This window comes from Oncorhynchus nerka, linkage group LG4 (genome assembly GCF_034236695.1).
Source record: "Oncorhynchus nerka isolate Pitt River linkage group LG4, Oner_Uvic_2.0, whole genome shotgun sequence".
Classification (NCBI taxonomy): Eukaryota; Metazoa; Chordata; class Actinopteri; order Salmoniformes; family Salmonidae; genus Oncorhynchus; species Oncorhynchus nerka.
The window spans coordinates 2,562,821-2,581,849 of record NC_088399.1 but is presented as its reverse complement, the minus strand read 5'-3'; the positions used below and the strand labels follow the sequence as shown (position 1 = coordinate 2,581,849).

The following is a 19,029-nucleotide window of genomic DNA, read 5'->3' as shown; positions in this document are numbered from 1 at the left end:
ATATTACCATCTCAGCACTCAGCTGCCTAGATGACGTCATCGTATGGATGAAATTACTTCCTCCAGCTGCAAGACTGAGGCAATGCTTATTTGAGACACCCAAGCAGGTCAGCAGTGCTGGAAACATCTGCCCTACAATTGTTGGTCAAGACATCCATCTGTTCCCTGTCATATCCAACCTGGGAGTCAAGTTTGATACTTTTCTGTCCTTTTAATGGTCATATTGAACATGTCTGCTAAAGATAATGTTTCCATCTGTGAATCTTATCCACGCCTTCATCTTCTCCCGGGTTGACTACGGCAGTACTCTGTGAAACTTGTCCACGCCTTCATCTTCTCCCGGGTTGACTACGGCAGTGCTCTGTTCGGAGGGAGGGGGGCTACCAGACAAATGACTTCAGAGGCTACAACTTCTCCAGAGTCCTGACCAGGAAGTCAGCCCACATCAACCCCATCCTTTCTGAACTCCAGTGAATACTAGTCAACTATGGGATTAACTTTTAAAAGCCTCAAAGTGTTGAAAGCCTCCCATTTCTATCAATGAGCCACCTCACACTCCACTGCTTGTCTTAATGAATAATCAATAAATTAGCAGGAACACTTAAGAGCAGTCCCCATTTTTTTGGTGTGTGTGTGTGTGTGTGTTAAAAGTGTTTCTTTCATCCACACGTCTGTCATTAATCAGGATACATCCCAAATGGCACCCTATTCCCTACTAGTGCACTACTTTTTACCAGATACTATAGGTTGCAATTTGGGACTTTGTCTTGAGGGAGCATTGTGTGCGAGCGTTGCAAAATAAATTTACGTAAGCATGTTATTCAATCATTTCATCCTAACTGCTCACGCGATCCTGCAGGTGAAGAAGCTGGATGTGTTCCCATGGTTACGCGTGGTCTGCGGTTGTGAGGCCGTTTGGACGTACTGACAAATTCTCTAAAATGACATTGGAGGCGGCTTATGGTAGAAAAATACTCTTCCTGGGGTCCATGGGACCAACACTTTACATTTCAGAACAACTTCTCATTTATAACTGCGACCTGGCCAAGATAAAGCAAAGCAGTGCGACACAAACAACAGAGTTACACATGGAGTAAACAAACATACAGTCAATAACAATAGAAAAGTCTATATACAGTGTGTGCAGATGGAGTAAGGAGGTAAGGCAATAAATAGGCCATAGTAGCGAAGTAATTACAATTTAGCTAAATCTTCGCTGGAGTGATAGATGTGCAGATGATGATGTGCAAGTAGAAATACTGGTGTGCAATATGGGGATAAAGTAGGTGGATTGGGTGGGCTATTTACAGATGGGCTGTGTACAGCTGCAGCGATCGGTAAGCTGCTCAGATAGCTGATGCTTAAACTGAGTGAGGGAGATGGGAGTCTCCAACTTCAGCGATTTTTGAAATTCATTCCAGTCATTGGCAGCAGAGAACGGGAAGGAAAGGCGGCCAAAGGAAGTATTGGCTTTGGGGATGACTAGTGAGATATACCTGCTGGAGCGCGTGCTACGGGTGGGTGTTATGGTGACCAGTGAACTGAGATAAGGCAGAGCTTACCTAGCAAAGACTTATAGATGACCTGGAGTCAGTGGGTCTGGCAACGAATAAGTAGCGAGGGCCAGCCGACAAGAGCATACAGGTCGCAGTGGTGGGTGGTAATGGGGCTTTGGTGACAAAATGGATGGCACTGTGATACACATCCAATTTGCTGAGTAGAGTGTTGGAGGCCATTTTGAAAATGACATCACCGAGGATCGGTAGGATAGTCCGTTTTTTACAAGGGTGTGTTTGGCGGCGTGAGTGAAGGTGTCTTTGCTGTGAAATAGGAAGCTGATTTCTAATTTTGGATTGGAGATGTTTTAATGAGTCTGGAAGGAGAGTTTACAGTCTAACCAGACACCTAGGTATTTGAAGTTGTCCACATATTCTAAGTCAGAACCGTTCAAAGTAGTGATACTAGTTGTGTGTGTGGTGAGGGCAGCAAACGGTTGAAAAGCATGCATTTGGTTTTTCTAGCGTTTTAAGAGCTGTTGGAGGCCACGAAAGGAGTGTTGTATGGCATTGAAGCTTGTTTGGAGGTTAGTTAACACAGTGTCCATAGAAGGGCCAGATGTATATAGAAGTGTGTTGTCTGCGTAGAGGTGGATCAGGGAACCACCAGCAGCAAGAGCGACATCATTGATATATACATAGAAAATAGTCAGCCTGAGAATTGAACCCTGTGGTACCCCATAGAGACTGCCAGAGGGCCGGTGAACAGGCCTTTCCGATTTGAAATCTATCTGAGATGTAGTTGGTGAACCAGGCAAGGCAGTCATTTGAGAATCCAAGGCTGTTGAATCTGCCTATACGATTACGGTGATTGACAGTCGAAAGCCTTGGCCAGGTGGACGAAGACTGCTGCGCAGTACTGTCTTTTATTGATGGTGGTTGTTATGATATTGTTTAATACCTTGAGCGTGGCCGAGGTGCTCCCGTGACCAGCTCGGAAACCGGATTGCACTGCGGAGAAGGTACGGTGGGATTCGAAATGGTTTGGTCGAAATCTGTTTAACTTGGCTTTCGAAGACTTTAGAAAGGAAGGGCAGGATGGATATAGGTCTGTAACAGTTTGGGTCTAGATTGTCACCTCCTTTTGAAGAGGGGAATGACTGCGGCAGCTTTCCAATCTTTAGGAATCTCGGATGATATGAAAGAGAGGTTGAACAGACTAGTGATAGGGGTTGCAACAATGGTGGCGGATGATTTTAGATAGAGAGGGTCCAGATTTTCTAGCCCAGCTAAATGGAGGTTTTGTAGCTCTTTCAGAACATCTGCTATCTGGATTTGGGTGAAGGAGAAGCTGCTGAGGCTTGGGCAAGTAGCTGCGTGGGGTGCGGCGCTTGTTGGCCAAGGTTGGGGTAGCCAGGAGGAAAGCATGGCCAGCTGTAGAGATGCTTGTTGAAATTCTTGATTATCGTGGATTTATCGGTGGTGGTAGTGTTTCCTAGCCTCAGTGCAGTGGGCAGCTGGGAGGAGGTGCTCTTATTCTCCATGGACTTTAGTGTCCCAGAACTTTTTGGAGTTAGAGCTGGAGATTTCTGTTAGGAAAGCAAAGGCTCGCTTTTAGAAACTGACTGTGTGTATTGGTTCCTTATTTCCCTGAAAAGTTGCATATTGCGGGGGCTATTCGATGCTAATGCAGTACGCCACAGGATGTTTTTGTGCTGGTCGAGGGCAGTCCGGTCTGGAGTGAACCAAGGGCTATATCTGTTCTTAGTTCTACATTTTTGAACGGGGCATGCTTATTTATGATGTTGAGGAAATTACTTTGAAAGAACAACCAGGCATCCTCTACTGACAGGATGAGGTCAATATCCTTCCAGGATACCTGGGCCAGATCGATTAGAAAGGCCTGCTCGCAGAAGCTCCCTATAACACGTTTGACAGTGATGAGGGGTGGTCATTTGACTGCTGACCCATTACTGATGCAGGCAATGAGGCAGTGATTGCTGAGATCCTGATTGAAAACTGCAGAGGTGTATTTAGATGGCAAGTTGGTCAGGATAATATCTATGAGGGTGCCCATGTTTACAGATTTAGGGTTGTACCTGGTGGGTTCCTTGATGTTAATAAGCATATCCCAGTTTAGGTCACCTAACAAACTCTGAAGATAAATGGGGGGCGATCAACTCACATATAATGGTGTCCAGGGCACAACTGGGGGCCGAGGGGGTCTATAACAAACGGCAACAGTGACTTATTTCTGGAGAGATTCATTTTTAAAACCAGAAGCTCGAACTGTTTGGGGACAGACCTGGAAAGTATGACAGAACTTTGCAAACTATCTCTGCAGTAGATTGTAACTCTTCCCCCTTTGGCAGTTCTATCTTGATGGAAAATGTTGTAGTTGGGTATGGACATCTCAGAATTGTTGGTGGCCTTCCTAAGCCAGGATTCAGACATGGCTAGGACATCGGGGTTGGTGGAGTGTGCTAAAGCAGTGAGTATAACAGACGTTGGGAGGAGACTTCTGATGTTAACATCGCAAAACCAAGGCTTTTACGGTTACAGAAGTCAACAAAAAGTAGAGTGCCTGGGTACACACAGGGCCTGGGTTAACCTCTACCATCACCTGAGGAACAGAGTAGGATGAGGGTACGGCTAAAGGCTATCAAAACGGGTCGTCTAGGGCGTTAGGGGCAGAGAAATAAAGGAGCAGATTTCTGGGCTTGTTATAATAGATTCAGGGCATAACGTACAGACGGGTATAAATTTACTAAGACTTCAGTATTTTTTCATGTGGGACCCCATGGCAAAATGAATAGAATTGCAGGACATTATAATAGCTTTTTTTTAATCTTATGTTATAAAATTGCAAAGTTCTCTCTGCCCTCCGGAATTGCAGAAAACATTTTCTTTACGGCAAAATGTGTCGATTTGCAGGAAATTAAATTATCTTTCCACCGTGAAGAGGTGGGCGACTAAAATGTTTTGTCGTGAGATGGGGGGGCTGCCTTTTGCCCCCCCCCGTCGTCTGTGAACCTTTTGATGGGACTGTGTTGACGTGAAGGGAGGACAAAATGCTTCTATGCTTAACTGTGTGCAGACAGTCCACTCTCTCTCTCCATCAATGGGATAAAAAGACCAGGCGGCGTGCATCTCAAATGGCTCTCCATTCCCTATATAATGCACTACTTCTCACCAGATAAACATGGGCCATTTGGGACACGTCCATTTGTCTTCTCTTGTAGACAGGACCACCCTGGAGCACCCTGTGTCTAGTACTGATGAGGTCACAGCCTGCCTATTATCCTGTCGCTCCCAGAAGAGACAGAACAAAGGAACTCTTATCTGGTCGGGGATACAATTAAACACAGCCATTCCATGAGAATCAATGGAGGCGTTCCCAAATGGCTCTCTCTTCCATATTTAGTGCACTACTTTAGACTGTCACCGGTACTGGAGTGCCATTTGGGACACAGTACTTCCATCTGCCCAGCAGAAGGTAATACATGGGTAATACATATGACTGGAGAGGAGAGGAGAGGAGGTATGGCTGTATTACATATGACTGGAGAGGAGAGGAGGTATGACTGTATTACATATGACTGGAGAGGAGGAGGAGAGGAGAGGAGAGGAGGTATGGCTGTATTACATATGACTGGAGAGGAGAGGAGGTATGGCTGTATTACATATGACTGGAGAGGAGAGGAGGTATGGCTGTATTACATATGACTGGAGAGGAGAGGAGAGGAGGTATGGCTGTATTACATATGACTGGAGAGGAGAGGAGGTATGGCTGTATTACATATGACTGGAGAGGAGAGGATTGGCTGAAATTCATACAGTACCAGTCAAAAGTTTGGACAACTACTCATTCAAGGGTTTTTCTTTTCTTTAATTTGACTATTTCCTACATTGTAGAATAATAGTGAAAACAAACTATTTAGTAACACATGGAATCATGTAGTAACCAAAAAAGTGTTAATCAAATCTAAATATATTTGAGATTTTTCAAAGTAGCCACCCTTTGCTTTGATGACAGCTTTGCACACTCTTGGCATTCTCTCAACCAGCTTCACCATTCTCTCAACCAGCGTCACCATTCTCTCAACCAGCGTCACCATTCTCTCAACAAACTTAATGAAGAATTGTTTTCCAATGTTCTTGAAGGAGTTCCCAGATATGCTGAGCACTTGTTGGCTGCTTTTCCTCTCAAAACATCTCAGTTGGGTTGAGGTCGGGTGATTGTGGTGATTGCCAGGTCATCTGATGCAGCACTCCATGACTCCTTCTTGGTCAAATAGCCCTTCTACAGCCTGGAGGTGTGTTGGGTCATTGTCCTGTTGAAAAACAAATGATAGTCCCACTAAGCACAAACCAGATGGGATGGCGTATGCTGTGGTAGCCATTCTGGTTAAGTGTGCCTTCAATTCTAAATAAATCACTGACCGTATCACCAGAAAAGCACCCCCACAACATCACACCTCCTCTTTGCTTCATGGTGGGAACCACACATGCGGAGATCATCTGTTCACCTACTCTGCATCTCAAAGACAAGGCGGTTGGAATCAAAAATCTCACATTTGGACTCATCAGACTAAAGGACAGATCTCCACCTGTCTAATGTGCATTGCACCTGTTTCTTGGCCCAAGCAAGTCTCTTCTTGTTATTGGTGTCCCTTTAATAGTGGTTTCTTTGCAGAAATTCAACCATGAAGGCCTGATTCACACAATCTCTGAACAGTTGATGTTGAGATGTCTGTTACTTTAACTCTGTGGCCCATTTAATTGGGCTGCAATTTATGAGGCTGGTAACTCTAATGAACTTATCCTCTGCAGCAGAGGTAACTCTGGGTCTTCCTTTCCTGTGGCGGTCCTCATGAGAGCCAGTTTCATCATAGCGCTGGATGGTTTTTTGTGACTGCACTTGAAGAAACGTTGTTGAAGGTCAGTCAATAATGAAAATGTTCATGTCTTAAAGTAATAATGGACTTTTGTTGGTCTTTGCATATTTGAGCTGTTTTTGCCATAATATGGACTTTTACCAAATAGGGATATCTTTTGTATACCAACCCTACTTTGTCCCAACACAACTGATTGGCTCAAACACATTAAGAAGGAAAGAAATTCCACAAATTCACTTTTAACAAGGCACATCTGTTAATTGAAACACATTCCAGGTGACTACCTCATGAAGCTGGTTGAGAGAATGCCAAGAGTGTGCAAAGCTGTCATCAAGGCAAAGAGTGGCTATTTGTAGAATCTCAAATAAAACATTTTGATTTGTTTAAACATTTTTGGTTACTACATGATTCCATATTGTGTTATTCCATATTGTGTTATTTCATAGTTTTGATGTCTTCACTATTTTTCCACAATGTAGAAAGTAGTAAAAGTAAAGAAAAACCCCTTGAATGAGTAGACTGGTACTGTATCAAACAAACAGTGCATTCAGAAATTATTCAGACCCCTTGACTTTTTCAGCATTTTGTTACTTTACAGCTTTTCTAAAATGGATTAAATAAATTAAAAATCCTCATCAATTTACACAATACCCCATAATGACATCACAATACCCCATAATGACATCACAATACCCCATAATGACATCACAATACCCCATAATGACATCACAATACCCCATAATGACATCACAATATCCCATAATGACATCACAATACCCCATAATGACATCACAATACCCCATAACGACATCACAATATCCCATAATGACATCACAATACCCCATAATCACATCACAATATCCCATAATGACAAAGTGAAAACAGGTTTTAGAAATTTTTGCAAATGTATTGAAAATTACAAACAAATACCTTATTTACAAAAGTAATCAGACCCTTTGCTACGAGACTCAAAAGTGAGCTCCGGTGCATCTTGTGTCCATTGATCGTCCTTGATGTTTCTACAACTTGATTGGAGTCCACCTGTGGTAAATTCAATTAGTTGGAAATGATTTGTGAAGATGCACACCTGTCTAGATAAAGTCCCGAAGTTGACAATGCATGTCAGCGAAAAAAACAAGTAATGAGGTAGAATGAATTGTCCGTAGCCCTCCAAGACCGTATTGTGTCGAGGCACACATCTGGGTACCTAAATATTTCTGCAGCATTGAAGTTCCCCAAGAACACAATGGTCTCCATTCTTAAATGGAAGATGTTCAGAACCATCAAGTCGCTTCCTAGAGCTGGCCGCCCAGACAAGATGAGCAATCAGGGGAGAAGGTCCTTGGTCAGAGAGTTGGCTACATAATTCCATATGTGTTATTTCATAGTTTTGATGTCTTAACTATTATTCTGCAACGTAGTAAATGGTAAAAATAAAGAAAAGCCCTTGAATGAGTAGGTGTCCAAACGTTTGACTGGTACTGTACATTTTAAATATACATTTTTACATTGTACTTCTCTATACAGCCATCACATAACAATAATGCGGTACTGAGCTCTTTATCCCTCACCCTCACCCTCACCCTAACCCTCACCCTCACCCTCACCCTAACCCTCAACCTAACCCTCACCCTCAACCCCCTCATCCCCCTAACCCTAACCCTTTATCCCAAACCCTAACCCTCCTCTAACCCTAACCCTGAACATAAGCTCTTTATCCCTAACCCTAACCCTGAACATAAGCTCTTTATCCCTAACCCTAACCCTAACCCTCACCCTAACCCTCACCCTAACCCTCACCCTCACCCTAACCCTCACCCTAACCCTAACCCTCACCCTAACCCTCACCCTAACCCTCACCCTCACCCTAACCCTCACCCTAACCCTAACCCTTTATCCCAAACCCTAACCCTAACCCTAACCCTTTATCCCAAACCCTAACCCTCACCCTAACCCTCACCCTAACCCTAACCCTGAACATAAGCTCTTTATCCCTAACCTTCACCCCAACCCTAACCCTAACCCTAACCCAAACCCCTCACCCTAACCCTAATCCTCACCCTAACCCTGACCCTAACCCTGAACATAAGCTCTTTATCCCTAACCCTCACCCTCACCCCAACCCTAACCCTAACCCTAACCCAAACCCTCACCCTAACCCTAATCCTCACCCTAACCCTGACCCTAACCCTGAACATAAGCTCTTTATCCCTAACCCTCACCCTAACCCTAACCCTAACCCTGAACATAAGCTCTTTATCCCAAACCCTCACCCTAACCCTAACCCTAACCCTCTTTACCCTCAGCCACTCAGACCACCTGTTTGGTTTCCATGTGCCCTATATATTTTTCAATTGTGCTGTGATATTTTACATTTTTGTCAAAGATCAAAACCTTTATGAGTATTTTTATATTTATTATATATATTTACTATCCGTTTCCTCAGTCATTTTTTGTCAGTGCTGAGCATGATGAGCCCTTTCCTATAAGCATTTTCTTTTGTAAATTAACTTTGTATTTGATCAAATACATTTTTTCCCAAAAGTTTACTAAGCACTGGTAACAGGCTGATTGATCGGCCGTTTGAAATATTAAAGGGTGATCTGCTTTCTGATTCTTGGGTAGCTGAATGACCTTTGACTCCCTCCAGGTCTGAGGGCACACACAGTTTTCTAGGCTTAAATTGAATATGTGGAAAACAAGTCACAATGTATTCCTCTACCAAGCTCAGTAATGTACCATCCAAAAAGCCTTTTGACCATCTTGAATGGCCTTTTTCTATTCAAAACTTTGGAAGTGTTCAACTTTACATCCTAAATAATAAATGTAATAAAAATATTTTTCCAAAGCAAAAATAATAGATTATCTGATGAAAGGGGCATAAGACGGGAATGAACTGCTAGCAGAAACAATTTGACAGGACCCAAACGTTAACAGGTATTGGTAAACAATCAAATAAAATGATTTACAGATCTCCTGATATACCTGACCAATACTGAAAACTCGATGTCCCCCTTGCTAGAAATATTTTCAGAATATTCTAAAATCTCTCAATTAAAAAATGTATGTGGAAAAAAACAGAAATAATGGCAATAGGAAAAATGAAAAGAATAACTCACCATCTACAGCAATCCTTTAAGTAGACCACAAAAATACTTAGAAGGCTTAAGGAAGGACCAAACTCTTTTTTTCAATTTTTCCTAAAATGACACTCAAATCTAACTGCCTGTAGCTCAGGACCTGAAGGATATGCATATTCCTGATACTATTTAAAATGAAACACTTTGAAGTTTGTGGAAATGTGAAATTAATGTAGGAGAATATAATAATATAATAATAATAATAATAATAATAATAATAATAATAATAATAATAATAATAATAATAATAATAATAATAATAATAATATAATACATTAGATCTGGTAAAAGACCATATAAAAAATGTGTTCTATTAGTTTTTTTGTTCCAAAGGACCATACATTGAGATTGGATTTTAGGTGTAATGTAGATGTTGTCCACAAGATGGCAGCAGTGTGTGTGCAAAGTTTCAGACTGATCCAGTGAAGAATTACATCCCTACACAATATTTTGCATCAATTTTGCACAAATGTGCTGAATTGGTCAATTTATACATTCTCAACTACATAGAGACTAACTATAGAAAACTTACAAACATGCTATGGTAATACATTTTTGTTTAGTTTACACATTCGCAGGAATGTCATACACGATGGATCATTAGCTTCCCTACAGAAAAGACACTAACCTTCACACATTTAGATGGCCAGGTGGGGTGGGTGTGGTGCCAGATACAGCAGGGGTTCAAGCTGTAGAACCCAGTTCCTACATTTGAGTGTAAAAATAGATTTTTATCAAAACTATGCTGCATTTTATCTCTGGGACCCTCAGGATGACAAATCAGAGCAAGATTACTGAATGTATCAAACCAGTTGCTTTGATTTGTTATTTTTGCACTATCCTCAAACAATGTTATTTGTTTTTGCTGTGAAATCTACTGTAAGGTGGACACTGCAGTTAGATTAACAAGAATTTAAGCTTTCTACCCATATGAGATATGTCTATGTCCCGGAAAGATGGCTGTTGTTTACAATCTCATTCTAGTCTCATTATCTCATATTAAGCAACAACTGTCCTGGTTGAGGGACACCAATCCCGTAGAGGTTAATAAGTGACAAATATATAAAGATAACTTTATTCCATTTTACTCAACAATATGAAAGCAGATCTAATTAAATGGAACATTCTTCCCATAAATCTTAAAGGTAGAATAAACCTCTTGAACGGCATGGCAAGTTTTTAGATTTATTCTTGATAATACCGAAGACGTTCTTTAAAAAAAAGTATACTCGGTCATAAGACTTTTTATATGGGCGAATCAAACTCATCGAATAAATAGGAACGTTTTATGTCTTCCAGAGTCTGTGGGTTTTAACCTTCCGGATTTGGAATTGTATCAACTCACCACCCAGGGACTTGCAACATCTAGTTAAATCACTAAAGAGGAACAACGGGTACATATTAAAGATGCACATGCTCATCCCCTGAATATTTTGTCTATTTTGAAAGGATACAGCTGAGAACATGAACAACTATATAGTTAACTACAATATGGAGGAAAATTAAACCAATATCGCTCCCTACGAACACAACCCTATGGAACGATCCTTGGATAGATTTTCACAATTCACTGATACGTTGACCCACATGGAATACTAAAGGCATAGAAACCGTAAATGACTTGTTAACAGGAAATACATATATTTCCATGACAGAATTCAAAATCTATTTTGGACTGACTAATGTGCTTTTCAGAAAGTATTCACACCCCTTGACTTTTTCCACATTGTGATGTTTCTGAATTTAAAAATGGATTATATTGAGATTTTTGGTCATTGGCCTACATAAAATACCCCATAATGTCAAAGTGGAATTATGTTTGTCAAAGTTTTACAAATGAATACAAAAATTGACTCAAGACATTTCAGCTTTTCAATAAGTATTCAACCCCTTTGTTATGGCAAGCCTAAATAAGTTCAGGGGTAAAAAAAAATCTGCTTAACAAGTCACATAATAAGTTGCAAGGACTCTGTGTGCAATAATTGTGTTTAACATTCATTTTTGAATGACTACTTGATCTCTGTAACCCACACATACTGTACCCCACAATTATCAACCACAAAGACCAGGGAGGCTTCCCAATGCCTTGTTGCAAAGAAGGTCACCTATTGGTAGATGGGTAAACGAAAAGACATTGAATATCCCTTTGAGCATGGTGAAGTTATTAATAACACTTTGGGGGAATTGATACAACATCCAGTCACTACAAAGATACAGGCGTCCTTCCTAACTCAGTGTATCAATACATCCAGTCACTACAAAGATACAGGCGTCCTTCCTAACTCAGTGTATCAATACACCCAGTCACTACAAAGATACAGGCGTCCTTCCTAACTCAGTGTATCAATACACCCAGTCACTACAAAGATACAGGCGTCCTTCCTAACTCAGTGTATCAATACATCCAGTCACTACAAAGATACAGGCGTCCTTCCTAACTCAGTGTATCAATACACCCAGTCACTACAAAGATACAGGCGTCCTTCCTAACTCAGTGTATCAATACACCCAGTCACTACAAAGATACAGGCGTCCTTCCTAACTCAGTGTATCAATATCCAGTCACTACAAAGATACAGGCGTCCTTCCTAACTCAGTGTATCAATACACCCAGTCACTACAAAGATACAGGCGTCCTTCCTAACTCAGTGTATCAATACACCCAGTCACTACAAAGATACAGGCGTCCTTCCTAACTCAGTGTATCAATACACCCAGTCACTACAAAGATACAGGCGTCCTTCCTAACTCAGTGTATCAATACACCCAGTCACTACAAAGATACAGGCGTCCTTCCTAACTCAGTGTATCAATACACCCAGTCACTACAAAGATACAGGCGTCCTTCCTAACTCAGTGTATCAATACACCCAGTCACTACAAAGATACAGGCGTCCTTCCTAACTCAGTGTATCAATACATCCAGTCACTACAAAGATACAGGCGTCCTTCCTAACTCAGTGTATCAATACACCCAGTCACTACAAAGATACAGGCGTCCTTCCTAACTCAGTGTATCAATACACCCAGTCACTACAAAGATACAGGCGTCCTTCCTAACTCAGTGTATCAATACACCCAGTCACTACAAAGATACAGGCGTCCTTCCTAACTCAGTGTATCAATACACCCAGTCACTACAAAGATACAGGCGTCCTTCCTAACTCAGTGTATCAATACATCCAGTCACTACAAAGATACAGGCGTCCTTCCTAACTCAGTGTATCAATACACCCAGTCACTACAAAGATACAGGCGTCCTTCCTAACTCAGTGTATCAATACACCCAGTCACTACAAGATACAGGCGTCCTTCCTAACTCAGTGTATCAATACACCCAGTCACTACAAAGATACAGGCGTCCTTCCTAACTCAGTGTATCAATACACCCAGTCACTACAAAGATACAGGCGTCCTTCCTAACTCAGTGTATCAATACACCCAGTCACTACAAAGATACAGGCGTCCTTCCTAACTCAGTGTATCAATACACCCAGTCACTACAAAGATACAGGCGTCCTTCCTAACTCAGTGTATCAATACACCCAGTCACTACAAAGATACAGGCGTCCTTCCTAACTCAGTGTATCAATACACCCAGTCACTACAAAGATACAGGCGTCCTTCCTAACTCAGTGTATCAATACACCCAGTCACTACAAAGATACAGGCGTCCTTCCTAACTCAGTGTATCAATACACCCAGTCACTACAAAGATACAGGCGTCCTTCCTAACTCAGTGTATCAATACACCCAGTCACTACAAAGATACAGGCGTCCTTCCTTCCTAACTCAGTGTACTCAGTGTATCAATACAACTCAGTGTACCCAGTCACTACAAAGATACAGGCGTCCTTCCTAACTCAGTGTATCAATACACCCAGTCACTACAAAGATACAGGCGTCCTTCCTAACTCAGTGTATCAATACATCCAGTCACTACAAAGATACAGGTGTCCTTCCTAACTCAGTGTATCAATACACCCAGTCACTACAAAGATACAGGCGTCCTTCCTAACTCAGTGTATCAATACACCCAGTCACTACAAAGATACAGGCGTCCTTCCTAACTCAGTGTATCAATACACCCAGTCACTACAAAGATACAGGCGTCCTTCCTAACTCAGTGTATCAATACATCCAGTCACTACAAAGATACAGGCGTCCTTCCTAACTCAGTGTATCAATACACCCAGTCACTACAAAGATACAGGCGTCCTTCCTAACTCAGTGTATCAATAGTCACCCAGTCACTACAAAGATACAGGCGTCCTTCCTAACTCAGTGTATCAATACACCCAGTCACTACAAAGATACAGGCGTCCTTCCTAACTCAGTGTATCAATATCCAGTCACTACAAAGATACAGGCGTCCTTCCTAACTCAGTGTATCAATACACCCAGTCACTACAAAGATACAGGCGTCCTTCCTAACTCAGTGTATCAATACACCCAGTCACTACAAAGATACAGGCGTCCTTCCTAACTCAGTGTATCAATACACCCAGTCACTACAAAGATACAGGCGTCCTTCCTAACTCAGTGTATCAATACACCCAGTCACTACAAAGATACAGGCGTCCTTCCTAACTCAGTGTATCAATACACCCAGTCACTACAAAGATACAGGCGTCCTTCCTAACTCAGTGTATCAATACACCCAGTCACTACAAAGATACAGGCGTCCTTCCTAACTCAGTGTATCAATACACCCAGTCACTACAAAGATACAGGTGTCCTTCCTAACTCAGTGTATCAATACACCCAGTCACTACAAAGATACAGGCGTCCTTCCTAACTCAGTGTATCAATACCCAGTCACTACAAAGATACAGGCGTCCTTCCTAACTCAGTGTATCAATACACCCAGTCACTACAAAGATACAGGCGTCCTTCCTAACTCAGTGTATCAATACACCCAGTCACTACAAAGATACAGGCGTCCTTCCTAACTCAGTGTATCAATACACCCAGTCACTACAAAGATACAGGCGTATCAATACACCCAGTCACTACAAAGATACAGGCGTCCTTCCTAACTCAGTGTATCAATATCCAGTCACTACAAAGATACAGGCGTCCTTCCTAACTCAGTGTATCAATACACCCAGTCACTACAAAGATACAGGTCACTTCAAAGTCCTTCCTAACTCAGTGTATCAATACACCCAGTCACTACAAAGATACAGGCGTCCTTCCTCCTTCCTAACTCGGTGTATCAATATCCAGTCACTACAAAGATACAGGCGTCCTTCCTAACTCAGTGTATCAATACACCCAGTCACTACAAAGATACAGGCGTCCTTCCTAACTCAGTGTATCAATACACCCAGTCACTACAAAGATACAGGCGTCCTTCCTAACTCGGTGTATCAATATCCAGTCACTACAAAGATACAGGCGTCCTTCCTAACTCAGTGTCACTCAAAGATACACCCAGTCACTACAAAGATACAGGCGTCCTTCCTAACTCAGTGTATCAATACACCCAGTCACTACAAAGATACAGGCGTCCTTCCTAACTCAGTGTATCAATACACCCAGTCACTACAAAGATACAGGCGTCCTTCCTAACTCGGTGTATCAATATCCAGTCACTACAAAGATACAGGCGTCCTTCCTAACTCAGTGTATCAATACACCCAGTCACTACAAAGATACAGGCGTCCTTCCTAACTCAGTGTATCAATACACCCAGTCACTACAAAGATACAGGCGTCCTTCCTAACTCGGTGTATCAATATCCAGTCACTACAAAGATACAGGCGTCCTTCCTAACTCAGTGTATCAATACACCCAGTCACTACAAAGATACAGGCGTCCTTCCTAACTCAGTGTATCAATACACCCAGTCACTACAAAGATACAGGCATCCTTCCTAACTCAGTGTATCAATACAGTCACTACTCCAGTGTATCAATACACCCAGTCACTACAAAGATACAGGCGTCCTTCCTAACTCAGTGTATCAATACATCCAGTCACTACAAAGATACAGGCGTCCTTCCTAACTCAGTGTATCAATACACCCAGTCACTACAAAGATACAGGCGTCCTTCCTAACTCAGTGTATCAATACACCCAGTCACTACAAAGATACAGGCGTCCTTCCTAACTCAGTGTATCAATATCCAGTCACTACAAAGATACAGGCGTCCTTCCTAACTCAGTGTATCAATACCCCCATTCACTACAGAGATACAGGCGTCCTTCCTAACTCAGTGTATCAATATCCAGTCACTACAAAGATACAGGCGTCCTTCCTAACTCGGTGTATCAATACACCCAGTCACTACAAAGATACAGGCGTCCTTCCTAACTCGGTGTATCAATACACCCAGTCACTACAAAGATACAGGCGTCCTTCCTAACTCGGTGTATCAATACACCCAGTCACTACAAAGATACAGGCGTCCTTCCTAACTCGGTGTATCAATACACCCAGTCACTACAAAGATACAGGCGTCCTTCCTAACTCCGTGTATCAATACACCCAGTCACTACAAAGATACAGGCGTCCTTCCTAACTCGGTGTATCAATACACCCAGTCACTACAAAGATACAGGCGTCCTTCCTAACTCGGTTGCCGGAGAGGAAGGAAACCATTCAGGGATTTCACCATGAGGCCAATGGTGACTTTAAAACAGTTACAGAGTGAAATGGCTGTGATAGGAGAGAACTGAGGATGGATCAACAACATAGTTACTCCACAATACTAACCTAAATGACAAGAGTTTAATAGCTGTGACAGGAGAAAACTGAGGATGGATCAGCACTATTGTAGTTAATCCACAATACTAACCTAATTGACAGAGTGAAAGGTAGGAAGCCTGTACAGGATAAAAAATATATTTCAAAAACATGCATCCTGCACTAAAGTAATACTGCAAAAAATGTGGCAAAGCACTTCACTTTTACAAAGTGTTATGTTTGGACAATTCCAATACAACACGTTGCTGCCTGCATCATGTTATGGGTATGCTTGTAGTCGTTAAGGACTGGGGAGTTTTTCAGGATAAAAAATTAACTGAATGGCGCTAAACACATATTAAAATCCCAGAGGAAAACCTGGTTCAGTCTGCTTTCCACCAGACACGGAGAGATGAATTGACCTTTCAGCAGGACAATAACCTAAAACACAAGGCCAAATCTACACTAGAGTTGCTTACCCACCTTGCAGCAAAATATTTTATTGCCCCCTCTTGACGGTGGAGAAAAATTACAATAGAGAAAATGTTGCAGTTTTAAAGGCCCAGTGCGGTCAAAATTTTGATTTTCTTTGTTTTATATATAGTGCATTCAGACAGTATTTAGACCCCTTTCCCTTTCCCAAATGTATTAAAAGTAAAAACATTAATACCTTATTTACGTAAGTATTCAGACACTTTGCTATGACTTATACCATGCTAATATGATATCTGAGTGCCAGGTCAGGGCCCCTCCAGTTGTCATTTGTCCTAGATTACTACTAGCCCCTGTCTCCCTAACAACCTACTGTGTCTCCCTAACAACCTACTGTGTCTCTCTAACCCCTGTCTCCTCTCCTCCAGACCCTCTAACCCCTATCTCCTCTCCTCCAGATCCCCTAGCCAGCCTTCAAGATGGAGGAGGAACAGTGCTTCTACAATGAGTCCATTGCCTTCTTCTACAACCACAGTGGAAAGTATCTGGCTACAGAGTGGAATACCGTCAGTAAGCTGGTGATGGGGCTGGGTATCACAGTATGTATCTTCATCATGCTGGCTAACTTGCTGGTCATGGTGGCTATATACGTCAACCGCCGCTTCCACTTCCCTATTTACTACCTGATGGCCAACCTGGCGGCCGCGGACTTCTTTGCCGGTCTGGCGTACTTCTACCTGATGTTCAACACGGGCCCGAACACGCGGCGCCTCACGGTCTCCACGTGGCTGCTCCGACAGGGTCTCATCGACACGTCCCTCACGGCGTCCGTGTGTAACCTCCTCGCCATCGCCATCGAGCGCCACATCACCGTTTTCCGCATGCAGCTACACACGCGCATGTCCAACCGGCGTGTGGTGGTGGTGATTGTAGTCATCTGGACCTTGTCTATCGTCATGGGAGCCATCCCGTCGGTAGGGTGGAACTGTATCTGTGACATCGGCACGTGTTCTAGCATGGCTCCGCTGTACTGTAACTCCTACCTGGTGTTCTGGGCCGTATTCAACCTGGTCACCTTCCTGGTCATGGTGGTGCTGTACGCTCACATCTTTATGTACGTGAGACAGAGGACCATGAGGATGAGCAGACAAAGCTCTGGGCCACGCAGGAACAGAGACACCATGATGAGTCTGCTGAAGACAGTCGTCATCGTATTGGGTAAGAACCTCCACTACCTTCACACCAGAACCTATATGTTAGATACTAGTACTGCGTAGGACCACGTAGGAACAGAGACATCATGATGAGCCTGCTGAAGACGGTCAGGATTGTACTGGGTAAGACCTTACCCTTGACATCCCATAATAACATAACACAGTATCCCTGTAAAACTGAGGTCAAGAACCTGGAGTAAGGATTAGGGATGTTGTCATGACCGTATTACCGCCATACTGGAAGTCGTCAGTCACGACCGCAGTAAAATTCTACGTGACTGTTGAGCCCAGGTAATCCCCTCTATTGTTCCCCCATCAGGTCCTAATGGCCTGGTACTCAGGGCTCTATGGCCTGGTACTCAGGGCTCTATGGCCTGGTACTCAGGGCTCTATGGCCTGGTACTCAGGGCTCTATTGTCCCTCCATCAGGTCCTAATGGCCTGGTACTCAGGGCTCTATTGTCCCTCCATCAGGTCCTAATGGCCTGGTACCTATAGCTCCAGAATCTCTCCACCATGTGTTTCCATCTCCTCCTCTTCTTCATTCCTTTCTCCAGAATCTCTCCACCATGTGTTTCCATCTCCTCCTCCCCTCTTCTTCATTCCTTCCTCCAGAACATCTCTCCACCATGTTTCCATCTCCTCCTCTTCTTCATTCCTTCCTCCAGAACATCTCTCCACCATATGTTTCCATCTCCTCCTCTTCTTCATTCCTTCCTCCAGAACATCTCTCCACCATATGTTTCCATCTCCTCCTCCCTTCTTCTTCATTCCTTCCTCCAGAACATCTCTCCACCATATGTTTCCATCTCCTCCTCTTCTTCATTCCTTCCTCCAGAATCTCTCCACCATGTGTTTCCATCTCCTCCTCTCTTCTTCTTCATTCCTTCCTCCAGAATCTCTCCACCATGTGTTTCCATCTCCTCCTCCCCTCTTCTTCATTCCTTCCTCCAGAATCTCTCCACCATGTTTCCATCTCCTCCTCTTCTTCATTCCTTCCTCCAGAATCTCTCCACCATGTTTCCATCTCCTCCTCCCCTCTTCTTCATTCCTTCCTCCAGAATCTCTCCACCATGTGTTTCCATCTCCTCTAGAGGTCGGCCGATTAATTAGGGACGATTTCAAGTTTTCATAACAATCGGTAATCAGCATTTTGGGA

The 19,029-nt window shown here is 42.8% G+C and overlaps 1 protein-coding gene across 1 annotated transcript in view; it reads left to right on the top strand.

The window, feature by feature from the left end:
- LOC115121548 (lysophosphatidic acid receptor 1) overlaps nt 1-19,029 on the top strand; it is an 86,993-nt gene that overhangs the window by 20,048 nt on the left and 47,916 nt on the right. Inside the window, exon 2 of the mRNA XM_065017145.1 lies at nt 17,116-17,875. Coding sequence (XP_064873217.1) covers nt 17,137-17,875 — 739 coding nt within the window. The 5' untranslated portion in view covers nt 17,116-17,136. The remainder of the gene's footprint in view (nt 1-17,115; nt 17,876-19,029) is intronic.